The 20,817-nt window shown below is 43.0% G+C and overlaps 1 protein-coding gene across 5 annotated transcripts in view; it reads right to left on the bottom strand.

The window, feature by feature from the left end:
• LOC119961975 (RNA-binding motif, single-stranded-interacting protein 1-like) overlaps positions 1-20,817 on the bottom strand; it is a 320,074-nt gene that overhangs the window by 131,092 nt on the left and 168,165 nt on the right. For all 5 annotated transcript variants that reach the window (XM_038789650.1, XM_038789649.1, XM_038789653.1 and 2 more), the window contains exon 4: positions 4,052-4,143. In XM_038789650.1, coding sequence (XP_038645578.1) covers positions 4,052-4,143 — 92 coding nt within the window. The remainder of the gene's footprint in view (positions 1-4,051; positions 4,144-20,817) is intronic.

Consider the following 20,817-nt stretch of genomic DNA (forward strand, 5'->3'; position numbering starts at 1 on the left):
CTATCAAATGCCTTTTAAAACTTTCTTCTCAAGAGATTCCCTCATCCAGATCATGGTTCATGGCATCTCTTCAGGTGCTGGAAAGCATGATTTCTTTCAACATTGGCCTGACTCCATGAAAACTGCAGACAACCAGGACATGTCTATCCCCGCAATGGAGCCGGCCAGGATGGAAGTACAAAGTGCAGGCTCGTGCCCTGCTCAATCCCGCACCCTTAACCCGTAGTGGTGAAAACTGGGAATGCTGAGAATGCGGTCGGGAATCCTGGGATTAGGTCCCAGTCACCATTTTGAAACCTCCATTCTTTCTGACTCCATCAAAATCCAGCCCTACATTTTTATAGAAGACTTTTGAATTATCTTATGAAATTTGCCAGTCTGGTTTCAGCCACTCTCTTTGCTTCTCTTTTTTGTTTTTTATCCACTTCCCCTCTGAACCTTCTACATTTAGCCTGGTTCTCGATTGTGTTGTCCATGTGACATGTATCATACATGCTTCTTTTTTTTTTTGCTTCCCCTTAGTCTCTATTTTCATCATTCAGGGGGTTCTGGATTGTTTGCCCTATCCTTTCCCCAACATGGGAATGTACCGAGACTGTACCCGAAATATCTCTTTAAATGCAACCTGTTATAGTTTTAGTTCTTAATCTTGGATTCAAATTCAACTGGGCCAGATTGTCTGACCCCCATTGAAGATTGACTTCTCATAAAGTCTCATGGCATCAGGTCAAACATGAGCAAGACAACCTCCTGCTGATTAGCATGCACCATTGACATGCATTACAGCTCCACCCCCTCTTATACTGTATGTAATCCTTCACATTTCTCCCTCTCTTTACCTCTGATGAAAAGTTATACGTACTCAAGACATTAACTGTTTCTCTCTGCAGCGATGCTGCCAGACCTGCTAAGCTTTTCCAGCATTTTTGTTTTTATTCCTTTTAGTCTTGTTAGTTTTAGATTGCAGATATCAAACTTCTATTTTTATTTCCAGATCCTTAACATTTAGGAGTCATTCGTGTAGCTCTGCATTTCCCAATGCATACAATACGGAGTTGACACATATATTAAAAGGATAGGATTTTTATCTGAGATTTTAAATGTTACCTTGTTTTATTCTATACTTGGCTTTAAAATGATATTTTCCCTTCACATTTAGGCTGATATATACAATTCTTAAGGCTAGCCAATGGGGGCAATTTTCAGCCCACGTTAGCCGTCAGTGAGAACAGCAACACGGGCAAAAAATCCCAAGAGAATCGGAAAACGCAAATTCTCGCCAAGGGATCATGATTTCCAATTTTGCATGCCCCCTGGCTGGTGGCATAATGAGCCATATAAAATTCAAGTGCATGAAAAGATTTACTTTTTATTAAAAAAATAAGCAGCTATTTTTTCCCCAAATTTTTGGAATTTAAAATTACTTCAAATAACAAACTAAAATGGAAGGTACAGAAACAGATGCAGACACAAACACAAAATAGTAGCAATTTAAATAATGCAAAAATGTTGATAGAACAAAGAACAGTACAGCACAGGAACAGGCCCTTTGGCCCTCCAAGTCTACGTCGATCTCTTGTCCTATCTCGACCAACCACCTGTATCCTTCTATACCCTGTCTGTCCAGGTGTCTATCTACATAAGTCTTAAAGGTCGCTATCGTATCTGCTTCAACCACCTCACTTGGCAGTGCATTCCCCACCACCATCCTCTGTGTAAAACACTTGCCCCGCACATCTTTACTGAACCTATCCCCCTTCACTTTAAAATTGTGGCCCCTTATAATCGTCATTTCCGCCTTGGAAAATAGCCTCCAACTGTTCATCCTATCTATACTCCTCATAATTTTATAAACTTCTATCAGGTCGCTCCTCAGCCTCCATCTTTCTAGGGAAAACAATCTCAGTTTATTCAATCTCTCCTCGTAGCTGATACCCTCCATACCAGGCAACATACTGGTAAAACTTTTCTGTACTCTCTCCAAAACCTCCACATCCTACTGGTAGTGTGGTGACCAGAATTGGACACAGTATTCCAAATGTGGCCTAACCAATGTTCTACATAACTGTAACATAATTTGCAAACTTTTCTATTCGATGCCTCTCCGGTGAAGGCAAGCATGCCATGTGTTTTCTTTACCACCATTTCCACCTCTGCTGCCACTTTTAAGGATCTGTGGACATGCATGCCCAGATCTCTCTGTGTGTCTATGCTCCTGATGGTTGTGCCATTTATTTTAAAGCTCCCAGCTGAATTGGATCTACCAAAATGCATCATCTCGCATTTGTCCGGGTTAAATTCCATCTGCCATTTCTTCACCCAATTTTACAGCCTATCTATATCCCGTTGTATTCTCGGACAATCTTCATCACTATCCGCGACTCCTGCAATCTTAGTATTATCCGCAAACTTGCTGACCAGACCAGCTACATTTTCTTTCAAGACATTTATATAAATATTACAAACAGCAGAGGTCCCAGTACCCATTCCTGTGGAACACTACTAGATACAGACCTCCATTCGGAAAAACACCCTTCCACTGCTCCCCTCTATTCACCCCTGATCCTGTGTGATTTAATCTTTTGCACCAGTATGCCATAAGGGACCTTGTCAAGTGCTTTACTAAAGTCCATGAGGACAACATCCATAGCCCTTCCCCTGTCAATCATTTTTGTGACCTCCTCAAAAAACTCAATTAAATTAGTGAGACATGACCTCCCTTGTACTAAAACATGCTGTCTGTCGCTAATAAGACCATTCACTTCCAAATGTGCATAGATCCTATCCCGGAGAATCTTTTCCAACAATTTCACTCTTACTGATGCCAAGCTCACTGGCCTATAATTACCCGGGTTATCCTTGCTACCGTTCTTAAATAACATGACAATAGTGCCTATCCTCAAATCCTCTGGGATCTCACCTGTGGCCAATGAGGAAACAAAGATTTGTCTCCTTCATAATCTGGGATAGATGCTATCTGGCTCTGGGGAGTTGTCCACCTTAATGCTTTTTAACACACCTAACACTTCCTCCCTTGTAATTATGACTTGTGCTATAAACATATCCCTCTGAGACACCACTAATCAACATGTCCCTCTCCTTTGTGAATAACAATGCAAAATACCCATTAAGGATCTCACTACTTCCTTTGGTTCCATGCATATTTTCCCTCCTTTGTCCTTGAGTGGACCAACTCTTTCTCTAGCTACCCTCTTGTTCCTAATATACATATAAAATGCCTTGGGATTCTCCTTAATTCTGTCTGCCAAGGACATTTCAAGACCCCTTTCTTCCCTCCTAACTCCCTGCTTGAGCTCTTCTATTTTCCCTGTATTATTCAAGTGCTTCATCTGTTTTTAGTTGCCTAGATCTCATGTATGCATCCTTTTTCATTTTGACTAGACTCGCAATTTCCCTGGTCATCCACAGTTCCTGAATCCTGCCTTTCCTTTTCATCTGCACATGCCTGTCCTGCACCCCCATCAACTGCTCCTTAAAAGACTCCCACATGCCAAATATGGATTTCTCTTCAACAGCCTCTTCTAAACAACAGCCTCCAAATCCTGCCTAATCTGGTTCCCCCAATTTAGCACCTTAACCCTCGGACAACACTTGTCCTTTTCCATGAGTATCCGAAAGCTTACAGAATTGTGGTCACTGTTCACAGCATGTTCCCCCATTGCAACTTTGATGACCTGGCCGGGCTCGTTCCCTAGTACTAAGTCCAAGATAGCCCTCTCTGTAGTCGGACTACCAAATATTGTTCCAAAAAAACCTTCCTGGACATATTTAACAAATTCCTCACCATTCGGACCCCTAGCCCTAAGGGATTTCCAGTCAAGATGAGGAAAATTAAAGTCTCCCACTACAACAACCCTGTTCTTTCTACATCTATGCAAAATATGCTTACATGTCTATTCTTCGCCTTCTCGTAGGATTGTGAAAATAAAAGTATCAGCATTTTAATAATTGAAGTGCTTTGCATCTTGAAAATAAACATGTGTTCAAATAATCTTAATTACTATACTTATGTTAATTCCTAAGTCTTTACCTTTGCCATCTGTGCCTGGACACCATTGCCCTTTAAGGCAGCCACTGCCTTCTGAGCAGCAGCTGGACTGTCGAAATCCACAAAGCCATAACCTGAAATGCAACATCAGAGAGCACAATTACTGCAGGTACTAAACCAAAGCCTCATGAGTTCATTAAAAATAGATGAAACACCTGCATTATTGTCTCTTCAACATTCATTTAATATATGTACCTATTACTATGTACAGTGTTCTCCAGGAGGCACATAAAAAAGTTACATGTTTTAATAGGAAAGGAAATGGAAATGGTAGCATAACATTGTTGAATAGATTTGTGATATGTTCAGTGTTATGTTGCAATACTTGTATTTCCAGTATTGAGGATAACATGGGTAAAACAGTAAAAGCACTTGGAACGTGCAGATGAGCATACATTCATCCCTATTTTGAAAGATATCTCAAACAACAAGATTATGCTGTTTAAGGGCCTTACTAGGTGCAGCTTGCTAAATAATCCAGGTGCGAACAAATACACTCTGCTAAACTTACTGTACTACCTTAGAATTCATATATACTACTGCTTTTCCTATTTTGAAGAAATCTCATGGAAATGCTGCATTGCATTATTAAATGAGCCCTAATGATTTGAAGCACATGATTGTCTATAATACATCTGATGTCACACTTTCATCATTAAACTCAACAAAATGCTAATTTAGTTTCTCTAAATATGCAGTGAAGTCAGGCATTTATCAGCTGTGTGTGTGTGTGTGTGTGTATGGCAGTGGAACATCTCCTACAGGCAGGAAACTGCAAGACGGGGCAGGGAGCCAATTTCAACTATACTCATTTTGGGGACCAGGAACAGCCTCTGATTAGAAGGAACATCAACATCAAAATTGTGCAAACAGGAGATCTTGAAATAAACCAGACTCAAATAAACTGTCAAGTTGCTGTAATGCTGTGTGCCTCTGATCGCACCTGGAAAAATGCATTTCAGAGAGGATGAATGCTGGGAATTTTCAATAACATTTGGATTTTCAAATATGGTGTTACCAGTTGGACGTGCAACCTGATGCGTTAGCAGGCTTCTTTTTCACTCTTAAAAAGCTGAAAAATCCATGGCGATCCCAATAAGAAAGTCCCGGAAGGTTTTAAAGCAGTGAGTGGCATCATAGTGGTGTCAACACCCAGGCAAATGGAGAAATGAATTTGAAAAGTAACATCATATATAATTTAGGGGCAGGGAGCAGCAGAGTCAGAGAAAAATAAATTCCCGAGTGCTCAATTATTTATTCACACTTTAATAATTAAGTGTATGGTATGTTAAACAGCTACTTTAGAGGCAGAGAAAAAAAACGAACTATCAGCTATAATTAAGCAAGAATTAAACAAAACATGCAGATGTGATAAGCTAAATATGCAAAAATGAGTAAAAGGAGAATGTCACTAAGGGAGCTGCTCATTTGGAGAGCTGGAATAGATACGAGGGGCCGAACAGTCTCCTTTTGCACTGTGTCAGTTTTGCGCAACAGATAAATAAACAGATCAATAAATACACAAAAGTAAATAGTGTCACAGCAGGCTCCATCAGCTTCATTGTGGTGTTGATGGAGCGAACCACTTGGTCCACCTTGGACAGAGTCATCTGAATGAGGGAATTTCAGATCTATTGTATTATATGTATTTGGTGCAGCAAGTGTTAAAGGGCAAGGTTAGTGTGTGTATGACTGCTGCTGTCATGTTTTAAAAGAACCATAGTTTGAAAGATTTGGGGAGACAGAAATGCCATTAAACATTGTAAAAGCTTGGGCTAATGGATTTCTGTTTTGGGTGAAGAGGATTCCCTGTGGAGCAATTCATTAGAGACCTTTGTGTTCAGTTAGTCAGATGATGTAACTAATGGTGGAAGCTAGAGTACTAGAGAAACAGAGATTGTTTAGTAGGTGCCTGGAGATCAAACCATGTTAACAGTTTCTGAAAACTTCAGCAAGAGATCCTGCATTGTTCTAACAGGATTTAGGTGTATCTCTTAAAACAGTCTCAAAGAACATTGGAATGCCAAGGTCTGCTAACTGCATTTAAAAGTGGACGGTGACCTGAAATGGGTTTTAATTGAGTGGGAGTAAAGATAGCAGTTAAGGTTAATGTGTCACTGTTTTGATTAGCATTGTATAAGGGATAATTGTAAGCTATTTCTTGTGTTGTGTTAAAGATATTTTAACACTGTGCTAGTGATAACGTTCATTTTAATGTACCTTATCCCTATTTTGTGTGAAGTCACTCCTGGAGGGAGATATCCTTTTCTCACAGTCCCACAAGTCCCAAAAGACATGCTTGTTAGGTGAATTAGACATTCTGAATTCTCCCTCAGTGTACCCGAACATGCGCCGGAATGTGGTGACTGGGGGATTTTTACAGTAACTTCATTGCAGTGTTAATGTAAACCTACTTGTGACACTAATAAAGATTATATTAGTGTCAGTCCTACAAAATTAAAATAACAGATTGGGGTTTCTGCCCAGTATTCTAGCCACTGTTGGAGTCTGGTCTGGGATTGTAATGAACCTCGAAAGTCATGGCATGTTAGAGCTGCTCTCTTTCATCGAGCAGATAAGTGCTGTTTGGGAGCATTGTCATCAACCCCTTCCATTACTTTGCTGATGATCGAGAGTACACTGATCGCATGGTGATTGGCCAGGCTGGATTTGTCCTTTTTGTGGACAGGGCAAACCTGAGTAATTTTTTCACTTTGCTGGTTAGATTGCAGGTCTTGCAGCTGTGCTGGAACAGCTTGGCAAGGCGCCCAGCTAGCTCTGGAGCATGTTTTCAGTACTATTGCTGACATGTTGTCAGCAATAACATCATCCTTCATCATCCAGTATTCAGCCGTTCCTAATTTCACAAGGTTTGAATTAAATTGGCTGAAGACTGGCATCTATGCTGCTGGGGACCTCAGGAGGAAGCCAAATTGATCACTTCGTACTTCTGGCTAAAAATGGCTGCAAATGCTTCAGCCTTGTTTTCGCACTGTTGTGCTGTGCTCCCCCATCGAGGATTGGGATATTTGTGGGGCATCCTCTTCCATTAGATTGGAAGACAGCAAATGTAACTCCTTTATTCAAAAAGAGAGGGTGACAGAAAGCAGGAAATTATAGGCCAATTAGCCTAACATCTATCACAGGGTAAATGTCAGCAGCCATTACGAAGGATGTTATAGCAGGCCACTCAGAAAAATTCAAGGCAATCAGGCTGAGTCAACATGGTTTTGTGAAAGGGCAATCACGTTAAGCCAATTTATTGGAGTTCTTTGAAGGAGTCATGTTTGACTGATGCATCATGTGTTGTGGATAAAGGGGAACCGGTGGATGTACTATACTTAGATTTCCAGAAGGTAGTTGATAAAGGTTATTGCGCATAATAAAAGTGAATGGTGGAGGGGGTCACATTTTGGCATGGATTGATGACTAGCTAGCTAACAGGAAACAGAGTTGGCATAAATGGGTCTTTTTTTCAGTTGGCATGATGTGATGACTTGGATGAAGTGACTGAAGGTATGGTTGCTGCATCTGCTGATGACACAAGCAGAGGTAGGAAAGTAAATTGTGAAGAGGATGTAAGGAGGCGACAAAAGAATATAGATACTATAAGGAGAGGGGAAACATCCGGCAAATTAAGTATAATGTGAGCAAATGTGAAATGATCCATTTTGGCAGTAGAATAAAAAAGCTTCTAAATTGTGAGAGATTTCAGAGCTCTGAGGTGCAGAGGGACCTGAGTGGTTGTTCTAGCGCATGAATCACAAAAAGCTGGTTTATAGGTGCAGCAAGTAATTAGGAAAGCCAATAGAACATTATCATTTATTGTGAGGGAAACTGATTACAAAAGTAGGGAGGTTACGTTTAATTTATCGAGGGCATTGGTAAGTCCACATCTGGAATTCTGTGTACAGTATTGGTCTCCTTATTAAAGGAAAAATGTAAATGCATTAGGAGCAGTTCAGAGAAGGTTCACTACACTAATTCCTTGAATGGGCGGGTTGTCCTATGAGGAAAGGTTCGAGAGATTAAGTTTGTATCCAGTAGCGTTTAGAAGAGTAAGAGGCGACATGACTGAAACCTTTAAGATCCTGAGGAATGCCATCAGGGTGGATGTGGAAGGATGGTTTCTCTGGTCAGAGAATCTAGAACGAGGGGGGTCACTGTTTAAAAATAAGGGGTCGCTCATTGAAGATATTCTCTCTCTCAGGGGGTATGGAGTCTCTGAAATTCTCTTCCTCAAAATGCAGTGGAACAGTGGTTAGCACAGCTGCTTCACGGCGCAGAGGTTCCAGGTTCGATCCCGGCTCTGGGTCACTGTCCGTGTGGCGTTTGCAAATTCTCCCCGTGTCTGTGTGGGTTTCTCCCCCACAACCCAAAAATGTGCAGAGTAGGTGGATTGGCCATGCTAAATTGCCCCTTAATTGGAAAAAATAATTGGGTAATCTAAATTTATATTAAAAAATTCAGTGGAAGCAGAGTCTTCAAATACATGTAAAGCAGAGCTAGGGAAGTTATTGGTAGGCAGGAATGTGTGGTTGAAGTTAAAAGCAGATCAGTCATGATCTTATTCAACAATGCAGCAGTTTCTAGGGACCGAGTTCACCACCATTCACAATTGTATGTGGCAGGAATGCAGAGATTAGATCCAATCTATTGATAATGGGATCCTTTAACTTAGTCTTTTGCATGCCCCTCCCACTGCCTGGCATGCAAGGAGTCCTGTGTTATAGCTTCACCAGGTTGTCAGCTCATTTTTAGGTATGCCTGGTGATACTGTTAGTTGTCCTCCTGCTCTTGTCATTGAACCATGACTGATTCCCCGGCTTAATGGTAATGGTAGAGTTGGGGATATGCTGGGCCATGGGGTTACAGATTATAGTTGGAGTATAATTCAGCTGCTGCTGATGGCACACAGCACCCACGGATGCCCAGTTTTGAGTTACTAAGTCATCTAACACATTGATAGTGCCACACAACATGGTGCGAGGAGAATCCTCAATGTTCAGACAGGAAGTCTCGACAAGGTGGTCACGCCTGCCGATGCTCTAATGGACAGATACATCTGAGGCAGGTGGACTGGTCAGGACAGAGTCAAGTAGGCTTTCCCTTCTTGTTGCTTCCCTCACCACCTGCCAGAGAGTCTTCCACATTCATGTGACAACCAAGCCACTCTTGGTAATTGGTACTGAAGACCCACCCCCACTCCCTTGCCACCTGCAGTGCTTTCTCCAATGATTCATCAGCAGGCAGTTGATGATAATCAGCAGGAGGTCTCCTTGCCCATTTTTTGGCTAATCGCATGAGACTTCATGGGAACTTTGAGGACTCCCAGGGCAATTCCATGCCAACTGTACACCATAGTGCCACCACCTCTGTTTGGTCTGTACTGGTGGTGGGACAGAACTACCCAGGGACTGTGTCGGTGGGTCTGGGACATTGGCTGGAATTCTCCGGTCATTGCGATTCACTTTTCCCGCAGGAAGCGCATCCCCATTCACAGGTTTTGCGGTGGGGTGGTTACAATGAGATATCCCATTGACAAGCAGCAGGAAAATAGAATCCCGCCGCCAGCAAACGGCATGGGGCCGAGAAATATGCAGCTGGGAGATTGGAGAATCCAGCCCATTGTCTGTATTGTATGATTCAGTGAGTATGATGATGTCAGGCTGTTGCTCGACGAGTCTGTGGGACAGCTCTCCCAATTTTGACACCTATCCCCAGATCAGATGCTATTCAGGAAGACTTTGTTTGCAAGGCCAATAGGGCTGGCGTTGCCGGTGTCATTTCCAGTGCCTGGGTTGATGCTGGATTGTTCTCTAGTTTCAATCATTGTTGACTTTTCTGTAGTGGTTTAATACAACCGAGTGGCTTGATAGAAAATTTCAGCAGCAGGGTAGCATGGTGGTTAGCATAAATGCTTCACAGCTCCAGGGTCCCAGGTTCGATTCCCGGCTGGGTCACTGTCTGTGTGGAGTCTGCACGTCCTCCCCCTGTGTGCGTGGGTTTCCTCCGGGTGCTCCGGTTTCCTCCCACAGTCCAAAGATGTGCGGGTTAGGTGGATTGGCCATGCTAAATTGCCCGTAGTGTCCTAATAAAAGTAAGGTTAAGGGGGGGTTGTTGGGTTACGGGTATAGGGTGGATACGTGGGTTTGAGTGGGGTGATCATGGCTCGGCACAACATTGAGGGCCGAAGGGCCTGTGCTGTACTGTTCTATGTTCTAGAAGGCAGTTAAAAGTCAACCACATTGCTCTATGCCTGGAGTCACATGTAGGATGGCAGATTTCCTCCCCTAAAGCACATTAGTGAACCGGATGGGTTTTTATGACAATGTTTTCATGGTCACCAATGCTGAGACTAGTTCTTCATCCAAATTTATTAACTGAATACAAATTCCATCAGCTGCATATGAACCTACGTTCTCAGAGCATAAACTTGGCCCCCCCGGATTACTAGTCCAATGACATTACCACCGCCTTCCTCCATCAAGCTGAGTTGATGCTTCCGAAGTTCAGATCAAGCGGTGATGCCTTTTTTGGAGCACTGCACACCTCTTGCATAAAAGTAAGTTCTAGCTGGTGAAAGGAAAACAGGAGACAAGGGTAAACCTTCAGTTTAAGGGAAAGCAGACAGAAATAAATAAGTATTAAAAGCATCTATGCCTGCATAATGTGTGGAATGAGGCAAAAATCAGTAGAGACACAGAGGATTAGGATAACGTCCTGCTGTGCAACATTTTCGAGAGCCCTCGCTGACCTTTGGAATGATGATATGCTGTCTTTTTCCAAGGAGCAGGTGGGAAGAGGTAATTAGGGGTTGTTTCCTCTTCTGGTGATAGCCTGGTGTTGTGCAAAACCCTCTCTTGCAGCAAAGAGTGTGTCAGTGTGAGATTTGTGAGGTGTTTGGAAACTATGGCTACCTGGATGAACTGACATAGTAGAATTGTGAGTAATCAGCAAAATGAATTTTAATGGTGTGTTGCAGTGAGTGTTAGAATGTGAAAGGTAATGGAGGAGGGAGTTCTTCGGAGTGCTGTTGATGTCGGTAATTAATAATGTTCTAAATAGTGCAGCTGTGATAGACTGACAAGTGACCCGACTGAACTTTGAATAAGAATCTCATTTAATTATAATGCTAACTGTTTTATAGGTAGTTTGTCATTTATGAAGTGGGAAATCAAGGAGAACAGCTGAAGGGAATAGGGTGTAAGCTTTTGGAGTGAATTGGAGCAAGAGAGGAGTGTTTGGAGCACCAACAGTACCAAGGTGCTGAAATAATAGAAGCATTTCACGCTCAAAACACGCTCAAAAGCTGCATGGAAAATGAATGCCAGTGCCACTTCCAGGAACAAGATGAATATCGGTATCTAGATTTTCAATCCAAAGAAGAGATCTCAGTGAGCTGATTACTAAGGTATACAATATAGTTAAAGGAATGAAAGATGTGTGCAGTAGCTGGCCCCTTTAAGGAGCGTACATCAGGAGGGTCATGTGACCCCCATTATCCAATGGGAATCGAAAGCTGGGATCTTGGTGCAGAGTACAGGCTTTTACAACCAGAGTAAATCCTAGAGTTAGTAGTTGTGTAAATACCATTTGTAAATAAACCATTATAATTTGTTATACATACTAACTGGTGGTCACCAATCCTTCCTTTACTACAAGGTGAATCCAGATAATATTTTAAATTAAATTGCAAAAGTAGAACAAGGGGATTTGGTTCATACTGGCAATAAAAAGTACATTTAGGACCAATGCCAAGACATTCTTCACACAAAAAGTGATTAACATGTGAGATGGAAATCCAGACAATGGAGGCAATAGGGACTGGGCACTCCAATGGGAGATTTTTGAAATGGAGCAAGTCACCTCTCTCATCACTAATTATTCTGTGATCAATTCAACCATCATCATGAGTAGATATCCTCATCTCACCATGGTCAATTAACTGGAGGAAAGTATAGTTCCCCAGGCATCAGTGTTAGAATCTTTGTTCTTCCTGATTATATTTTAACAACTTTGCTCTTGGTATGCAGGTCATATTTTCAAAATTTGTGCATGTTACAGAATTTGGAAGCAGGAAGCATCATTTAAAATTAGGAGGATTGTGTAGAACTCCGAAAGAACATAGAAATGTTGGTGGAAAGGGCAGACAATGGCAGATGAAATTTAATGGAGAAGTGTGGAGTGATTCACTTTGGCAGGAATAACACAGAAAGACAATGTATAATAAAGGGTGCAATTCTAAATAGGTACAGGAGCAGAGGGACCTGGGTGTATATATATATATATATGTATAAGTCACTGAAGGTCACACAATAGGTTGAGAAAGCCGTTAATAAAGTATATGCTATCCTTGGCTTTATTAATAAGGTTATAGAGAACAAATGAAATGAAACAAAAATCGCTTGTCACAAGTAGGCTTCAATTAAGTTACTGTGAAAAGCCCCTGGTCACTACATTCCGGCCGGCGCCTGTTCGGGGAGGCTGGTACGGGAATTGAACCGTGTTACTGGCCTGCCTTGGTCTGCTTTAAAAGCCAGCGATTTAGCCCAGTGTGCTAAACCAGCCCTTCCAAGCCAAACCAGCCAAAGGCAAGTTAAACGTATAGAGAACATTGGTTTGGCCTCAACTGTAGTACTTTGTCCAGTTCTGGGAGCCACACTTCATAAAGATGTGAAGTCATTAGAGAGCATGCGGGAAGGATTCACAAAAATGGTTTCCAAGATGAGGAACTTCAGTTACGTAGACAGATTATAGAGGCGGGAGCTATTCTCCTTGGAGAAGAGAAGGTTGAAAGAAGATTTGATAGATGTATTCAAACTCAAGAGGGGCCTGGACAGAGTAGATAAGGAAAAACATTCCCATTGGTGGAAAGTTGAGAAGAGGGCACAGATTAAGGTCATTGACAAAAGCAGCAATGGCAACAAGCGGAAAAACCTTTTCATGCAACGCGTGGCTAGGATCTGGAATGCATTGCCCAAAAGTCTTGCAGTGGCAGGTTTCAATCAAGGCTTTTTAGAGAATTTGATTATTACATGCAAAGGGAGAATATGCAGGGCGTTAGTGAAGAAGCCAGGGGGTGGCATTGGGTAAGTTGCTCCTGCAGAGACCCAGGGGCTGGTTTAGCACACTGGGCTAAATCGCAGGCTTTTAAAGCAGACCAAGGCAGGCCAGCAGCACGGTTCAATTCCCGTACCAGCCTCCCCGAACAGGCGCCGGAATGTGGCGACTAGGGGCTTTTCACAGTAACTTCATTTAAACCCTACTTGTGACAATAAACGATTTTCATTTCATTTCATTTCATTCAGGTCAGATACTGGCTGAATGGCCTCCCTCTGTGTTTAACCATTCTGTGATAGTGTGAATCTTCACTCCCAAAGGTTTTGTCAGTCAGGATATTAATCTACACAAACAGAAAAACCTTAATTTTTGATGCTGAATTATTCACAATTGACATTCTATGTGGATATGAAGATGAATTTAAGAGTCCTGTTGTGGGTCCACATGGACACTCAATGTGAAGTCAGTTCAGCTGGCTGCCATGTCCAGTTTTTCTTCAATGAATGATGGACAATAAGTGCAGATAGTTTCCTTCGATCACCACTTGGAATCACAAATATGAAAGTCAGGTGACATTAGGACCATACCTAACTGCAATAGCCTCATAAATGATTGGTCTGCTTGGACTCACTATTCAAGTTCACATAAGAATAATCATCATCGGCAAGTTATCAGAAAAGGACGTTGTTGTCTGAAAAACTGTATTGCTCAGAGCCATTACTATTTGTGGTGATTGGTGTGGGGTCAAAGGGTTTTCGGCAGTTGTAGAGAAAACGTGAGAAGTCATCAATGGGCCAACTAGACGGCAATCCATAAAACGGAAATGAAATAGCGTTGCTGTTACAATTGGCTCCCTAACTTCAATGCTGACCACTTAAAATAAAATACAATGTAACATGCATTCATTGCATATCTGTTACCAAGCGACTTGGCTTCAATGAGTAAACAACTATATTGGCAGAAGTGACATGTACATATTTTACTGTTGTGTTGCCTCTGAACTGATACAGCAGACAGTCAGCTTCAGAAGATTTTGTTCCTTGACAGTATAGTCAAAAGCAGAAGTACACTTAATTTTTAGTGGAGTTATCAGCAATTTCTGAAGACTGCTGGCCAGATTGGAACTGGAAATGGAAATAAATATAGAAATTAGAACTTTAACCAAATAAAATTGCTTAAACGTTCCCTATGATACCAAATTTTCAACTTTTCATGCACAAGAACATCCATTGATATTGGTACATGAAAGCCAAATATTTAGACTAGATGTGTGCTTCAAGTACAAAGTTTTTAAACTGTATTAATATCAAAGTACTTGAAAGTGATAAACACTTGCACTTCATTTCCCTTGACAGAGATTTCTTTTACAAAATATTATAAGAAAATCACAATTTAAATTAAAGCAATGAGCCCATCATCCGAAGGATACTTGGGAGATGTGTGAATTTCATGCACATATGAACAGTTTGAGTTGTTCTTGGGAGTGTAGTGAGTAAAAATGCAATAGAAATTATGTTGCTGATGGACATTTTATTGACAGCTTCAAGTAGATAAAAATACATCACGTTATATCTCTCCAGGTTAATGCAATCTATAATTTTTCCAGCTTTTAAAATATGTAAATGAAACTGCAAATGAGTAGGTGCAGTTTGCGACTTATGTATCATTTTTCAATTCCATTTTCAGATTTGACTTGGATTATTTTTATTCGTACATCTTTTCCGGACATATTTTATTACACAAGAACACAGCTCGACTCAATTATATCCTATATTAGATTTTGCTGGTTTGAAATGTTTAGGTCACCGAAAATAATCAGCGGAAATTTGAAGGATTCAAAACATTTAATCAAACAGTACTTAAGGACTATTCTTATTATAACTGAGAACTAACTTGGAGAATTTGTAAACCATTCAGAATCAGATTGCAGGCAAATAGCGTTCTGACAGCAAGTCTGTCTCCTAAAGCAAGGACAAAGACCTGTATTATAATTACATTAGCATTTCAACCGGTGTGCTCAAGTACAAGCTAAAATTGTGTGTCAGCTTGAGAATAATCAATGTAGCAATCTTGGCATTGCGCTGAACATGGGTCATGTGTTAGTTCTGATGGATAGATATTAAGAGGTACCTTTTTCTAAGATGGAACTTTTCGCAGAGCAGTTTCCCATATTTATTACGATCCCAGACCAGAGCCCCAGCAGTGGCTAGGATACTGGACAAGACCCTGAATATATTATGAGACTGAGGGAAGGATACCTCGCCCCATGGTTTCACAAAGGCCTTCCACGCCGGCCGGCGGGGCGCAAACCACTCCAGCGCAGGTCTAGCACCTAAAGGTGAGGGCTTGGCCCCTAAAGGTGCAGAGCATTCCGCACCTTTGCGGCGGCCCTACGCCGGAGTGGTTCACGCCACTCCATCCCGCCGGGACCCCCCGCCCCGCCGGGTAGGGGAGAATAACGCCCATGACATTTTAAATTTTTTTTATTATTAATACATTATTAAAAATTCTTTAACATTACACCAGAAAATAGTTTAAAGAATGCTACTCAGTACAATACCATTAACTACTATCTTTATTTCCTCTCAAACAAGACAAACTATCTCAGCTATCAATCCACTGTTCAAATATCATTAGCACACAGGAATATCTGCTTTACAGATATGGGCCGGGATTCTCCCCTGTCCGGCGGGGCGGGGGGTCCCCGGCGTGTTGGAGTGGCGTGAACCAGTCTGGCGTCGGGCCGCCCCAAAGGTGCAGAAGTCTCCGCAACTTTAGGGCCAAGCCCTCACATTGAGGGGCTAGGCCCGCACCGGAGTGGTTCCCACTCCGCCAGCTGGTGTGAACGGTCATTGGCGCCATGCCAGCTGGGGCCGAAAAAGGACTTCGCGGGCCGGCGTATGTCCGCGCATGAGCCGGAGCGACAGCGGCTGCTGACGTCATCCTGGCGCATGCGCAGGGGAGGGGGTCTCTTCCGCCTCCGCCATGGTGAAGACCATGGCGAAGGCGGAAGAAAAAGAGTGCCCTCACGGCACAGACCCGCCCGCCAATCGGTGGGCCCCGATCGCGGGCCAGGCCACCGTGGGGGCACCCCCGGGGTCAGATCGACCCACGCCCCCCCCCAGGACCCCGGTGCCCGCCCACGCCGCCCATGCCGCCGGTCAGGTAGGTTATGATTCCCGCCGGTGGGAGACGCTTGTCAGCGGCGGGACTTCGGCCCATCGCTGGGCGGAGAATCGCTGCGGGGGCCCGCCGACCAGCGCGGCGCAATGTGATTCCCGCCCCCGCCGAATCTTGGGTGCCGGAGAATTCGGGATATGGCGGGGGCGTGATTGACGCCGGCCCCGGGCGATTCTCCGACCCGGCGGGGGGTCGGAGAATCCCGCCCATGTTCTTTGAGAAAGAGGGATCTTGTACCACTGCTTTCCAGAAAAGCTCAGCATCCTGTCAACCATGCAGTAACTTTGGCAGTATTTCTTCAGAAGCTGTTTCAGCTAGTTTTTACGCCTTTTTAACCACACTGCTCTTCTGCCCTCAGACACATCTTTTAACTGAAAGACGGAGAACAAACTGCTTGATTTCTGGTCACAGCTTCATCTCGAACTCCACTGACCTACTTTCTGAAAAATGCTTGATGCCTTAGCTCCACCCACCAACGACATCATCTTACCAACTGAAATCTAATTAAATCCACAGGGAATCCGTTTAATCCAAAGAAAACTGCATTAGCTCAAGCTTTTTACGATGGACCCCGGCTCTTAAAACCTTTGTCTTTCAAACTTTTAAACCATGACTGCAGCAGTCACACACAATAACCCAGGCTTTATGCACCAAATACCTATAATACAATAGATCTGAAATTTCTACATTCATCACATTTTTCCAAGACCGAAATCTAACAAATAATAAATACTGAATGGTAGCACAGTGGTTAGCACTGTTGCTTCACAGCACCAGGGTCACAGGTTCGATTCCCGACTTGGGTCGCAGTCTGTGTGGAGTCTGCACATCCTCCCAGTGTCTGCGTGGGTTTCCTCCAGGCGCTCCAGTTTCATACCACAAGTCCCGAAAGATGGGTTTGTTTGGTGAATTGGACATTCTGAATTCTCCCCCAGTGTACACGAACAGGCGCCGGAATGTGGCGACTAGGGGTTTTTCACAGTAACTTCATTGCAGTGTTAATGTAAGCCTGCTTGTGACACTAACAAAGATTATTATTAAAGTAATAGCTTAACAATTACTCGGTTTAAGTATTTGCATTACAATATCTAGTTACTGTTTTTGTATATGTGATCAATAAAAATCACAATAATAATAATCATCTTTCATTGTCACAAGTATGAAGTTACTGTGAAAAGCCCCGAGTCACCACATTCGGCGCCTGTTCGGGTAAGCCGGTACAGGAATTGAACCCGCACTGCTGGCCTTGTTCTGCATTACAAACCAGATATCTAGCCCACTGAGCTGAACCGGCCCATCAATAAAATTTATACATAATAACTTTATGAGATCTCATCATCACACCTGAAAATGATATGTACCAATTAAATATTTAATTCTCCTTACCTCAGGCTATACTTTGAATTGCATGCACAGCAACACTAAGAAAGGTATATATATTTTTAAATAATCTTTATTGTCACAAGTAGCCTTACATTAACTGCAATGAAGTTACTGTGAAAAGCCCCTAGTTGCCACATTCCGGCACCTGTTCGGGTACACTGAGAGAGAGTTCAGAATGTCGAAATTACCTAACAGCACGTCTTTCGGAACTTGTGGGAGGAAACTGGAGCACCCGGAGGAAACCCACGCAGACATGGGGAGAACGTGCAGACTCCGCACAGTGACCCAAGCCGGGGATTGAACCTTGGACCCTGGCACTGTGAAGCCATTGTGCTAACCACTATGCTACCGTGCTGCCTTTTTGGCTATTCGACGAGGTGGCGGCTAATATTGAAAAATATATTAAATTAAAACTTTTTAAAATGGGATACACTTTATGAAGCAATGCTCCTGTTGCAGAGCTCCATGTTCCAGGGAACGTTTAGTGGGAATTAAAGTACCCCACATAATTTTACAGACATTATATTTGGAGAATTAGGGCATGCTGTGCCTAAATTCCTGGTTGATTTCTTTCACATGTAATTTATATAGGGCATGCTAATTGTTGAAAGCTATCCCATATTATTAAAAAATGTTTCAAATGTCACACACAATGAACGAACTGTGAGTTTACATTTCCTTCAAAAGCTTCTGTACACCATTGAAGAGCTGTACGTGGCAGCACATAAGAGAGACAAGGTACACAGAAAATTAGGAGGGTCACATGGCAACACAAGGAACATTTTTTTTTACATCTGCATTTCCATGAGTGTCATTAGTTAAGCCAACTCTGGAAAAATAAGATACTTTGCCCTCGCTGTGTCTCATGCGGTAACATTTTATTTTTGTGACATATTTGGCACACTGTATTTTTAATTATTTTCTGTAGAAGAGATTAGTTTCCAGCTGGAAGATCTCAAGTGACCTCGCTTTGATGACAAGAGTGAAACTTTTCCCAGGCAAATGCATGTACTCTCCAGTAATTAAGTAACCTTCAGCAAATTCAAGAGGTTTAATATTTTTAAAACACAAACGCGTAATGAACTTTGAACTTTTAACCAAGCAGAGCAAATTCACACAGGCCTTCGCTAAAGAAAAAGATTCCTGAATGGGTTGGAAGCTGACTTTAGTGGCGGTCAGCAGACATTTTCCTAAGAATGCTGGCAGTGTGTTTAAAAGTTTTTTGAGAAAATGGCTGCATCCGAGTTCGACAAATGCTGCTTTGAATGTACCAAACAGAAATAAAACTCCTTCACACAGGTCTTCCTGAGGATTTTGTAAAGCACTTTGAAAATACTTAACAGTAACCTTTATTGACACCATAGAATAATAACAAAAGGTTCTTCAACCCATCGTGTCTGTGCCAGCTTTTTGAAAGGGCCAACCAATTAGTACTACTTTCCTGCTGTTTCCACATAACCCTGCATGTATTCATTTCCCCCTGGAAAGTTATTATTGAAACTGCTTCCACCAGCCTTCCTGACTGTGCATTCCACATCATAGCAACTTGCTTTATGAATAAATTCTAATGTTAACTTTGGTGCTTTGACCAATCAACTCAAATTTGTCCCCTCTGGTTACTGAGCATTCTGCAACTGGGAACAGTTTCTCCTTATATAAATGTACAAAAATCTTTCAATATTTTGAACACCTTTATCAATTCTCCCCTTACCCTTCTCTGCTAAGGGGGAGCAACAAGGTTTCTCCAGTCTCTTCAGGCGTCATTCACCCATCCATTCCATCCATTCTAGTAAATCTTTTCTGAGCCCTCCAAAAAGCCTCGACATATTCCTGAAATGGTAACGATATTCCAGCTGGGGCCCAACCAATGTTTTCGAAAGGTTTAGAGTAATTTTTGTACTATGTGCACAGGCGGATGTACAATTTTGGGGGCCCCATGCTCTCCCTCTTTGCAGGGCCCTTGCATCAAGGGATTAAGGGTTATGGTGTTCGGGCCAGAAAGTGGAGCTGAGTCCACAAAAGATCAGCCATGATCTCACTGAATGGCGGAGCAGGCTCGAGGGGCCAGATGGCCCACTCCTGCTCCAAATTGTAATGTTCTTATGTTCTTATCACACCCCTGGGGGTTGAGTCACCCCTGCAACTGTTCCCCTTGACAACCAAGACTTGGTGAGCTAGTTGTGGCTGGTTGTCTAGTCTCTCACCCTCGCTGTCTGGATGCTGTCCAGCTCACACTCTCAACACTGGCCTTTGGGTCTGGTGGAGTCACCCCACTGGCTGCTGCTCCCCGAAAAACATGATGCCGGTATTTGCCTGGTCTTTACACCTTCCGACTGCTCATCTCCAGGCTCTCGCTGCGTGGCCAAGCCTCAATGACCTCGGGCATGCATCTGGCTTTATCTGGCCTGCCCACTGTTTTTTGTTTGGTTTGTCCACCCTCCTCAACCCTGGCCTGGAGGTTGAGAGTCTCCCTGCTGCTCCCCTCGATGTTGGCCAGCGCCTCCTCCCCATCTCGCTGAAAGCTTTACAGGCTTGCACCATGATATTATGTTGGCGACCTCACTTTCGCCTCAGGCTGCACCCTGGGTTAGAAGTCAGAAACCTGGCTGCTGCTTCACTCAATGAAAGCTCAGAAACTTCACACCAATTCTGGAGATCCGTCTGAACTGCTCAATGTCTCCACCACCTCTCAACATCTGGTAAATGGTTTTGCTTCTCTAAAGGGGAGTCCACCAAACATAGCCCGATGCTGTTCTGTATTGCCTGCTGATAGGCTCAAAGGCAAATTCAGAGCTACCAAGCTGATCGGTGTTCCCAAGCCACAGTCACCTCTCAGTATGCCCCCTACATCCCTTATAAGTAGTAATACAGATTAATAAGGTTGCAAAGAAAACAAAGTCCTAGGACTTACTTCCAAAGGGATAGAATTGAAAAGCACATAGGGCGAAATTCTCCGCCCCCCACGACGGGTGGGAGAATAGCGGGAGGGCCTTCCCGACATTTTTGCCGCCCTCCCGCTATTCTCCCACCCCCCCGCCGAAGTCCCGACCCGAATCGCTGCCGCCGTTTTTTTACGGCCGGCAGCGATTCTCAGCTGTTAGATGGGCCGAAGTCCCAGCCCT

Source organism: Scyliorhinus canicula, chromosome 2, assembly GCF_902713615.1.
Source record: "Scyliorhinus canicula chromosome 2, sScyCan1.1, whole genome shotgun sequence".
Taxonomy (NCBI): Eukaryota; Metazoa; Chordata; class Chondrichthyes; order Carcharhiniformes; family Scyliorhinidae; genus Scyliorhinus; species Scyliorhinus canicula.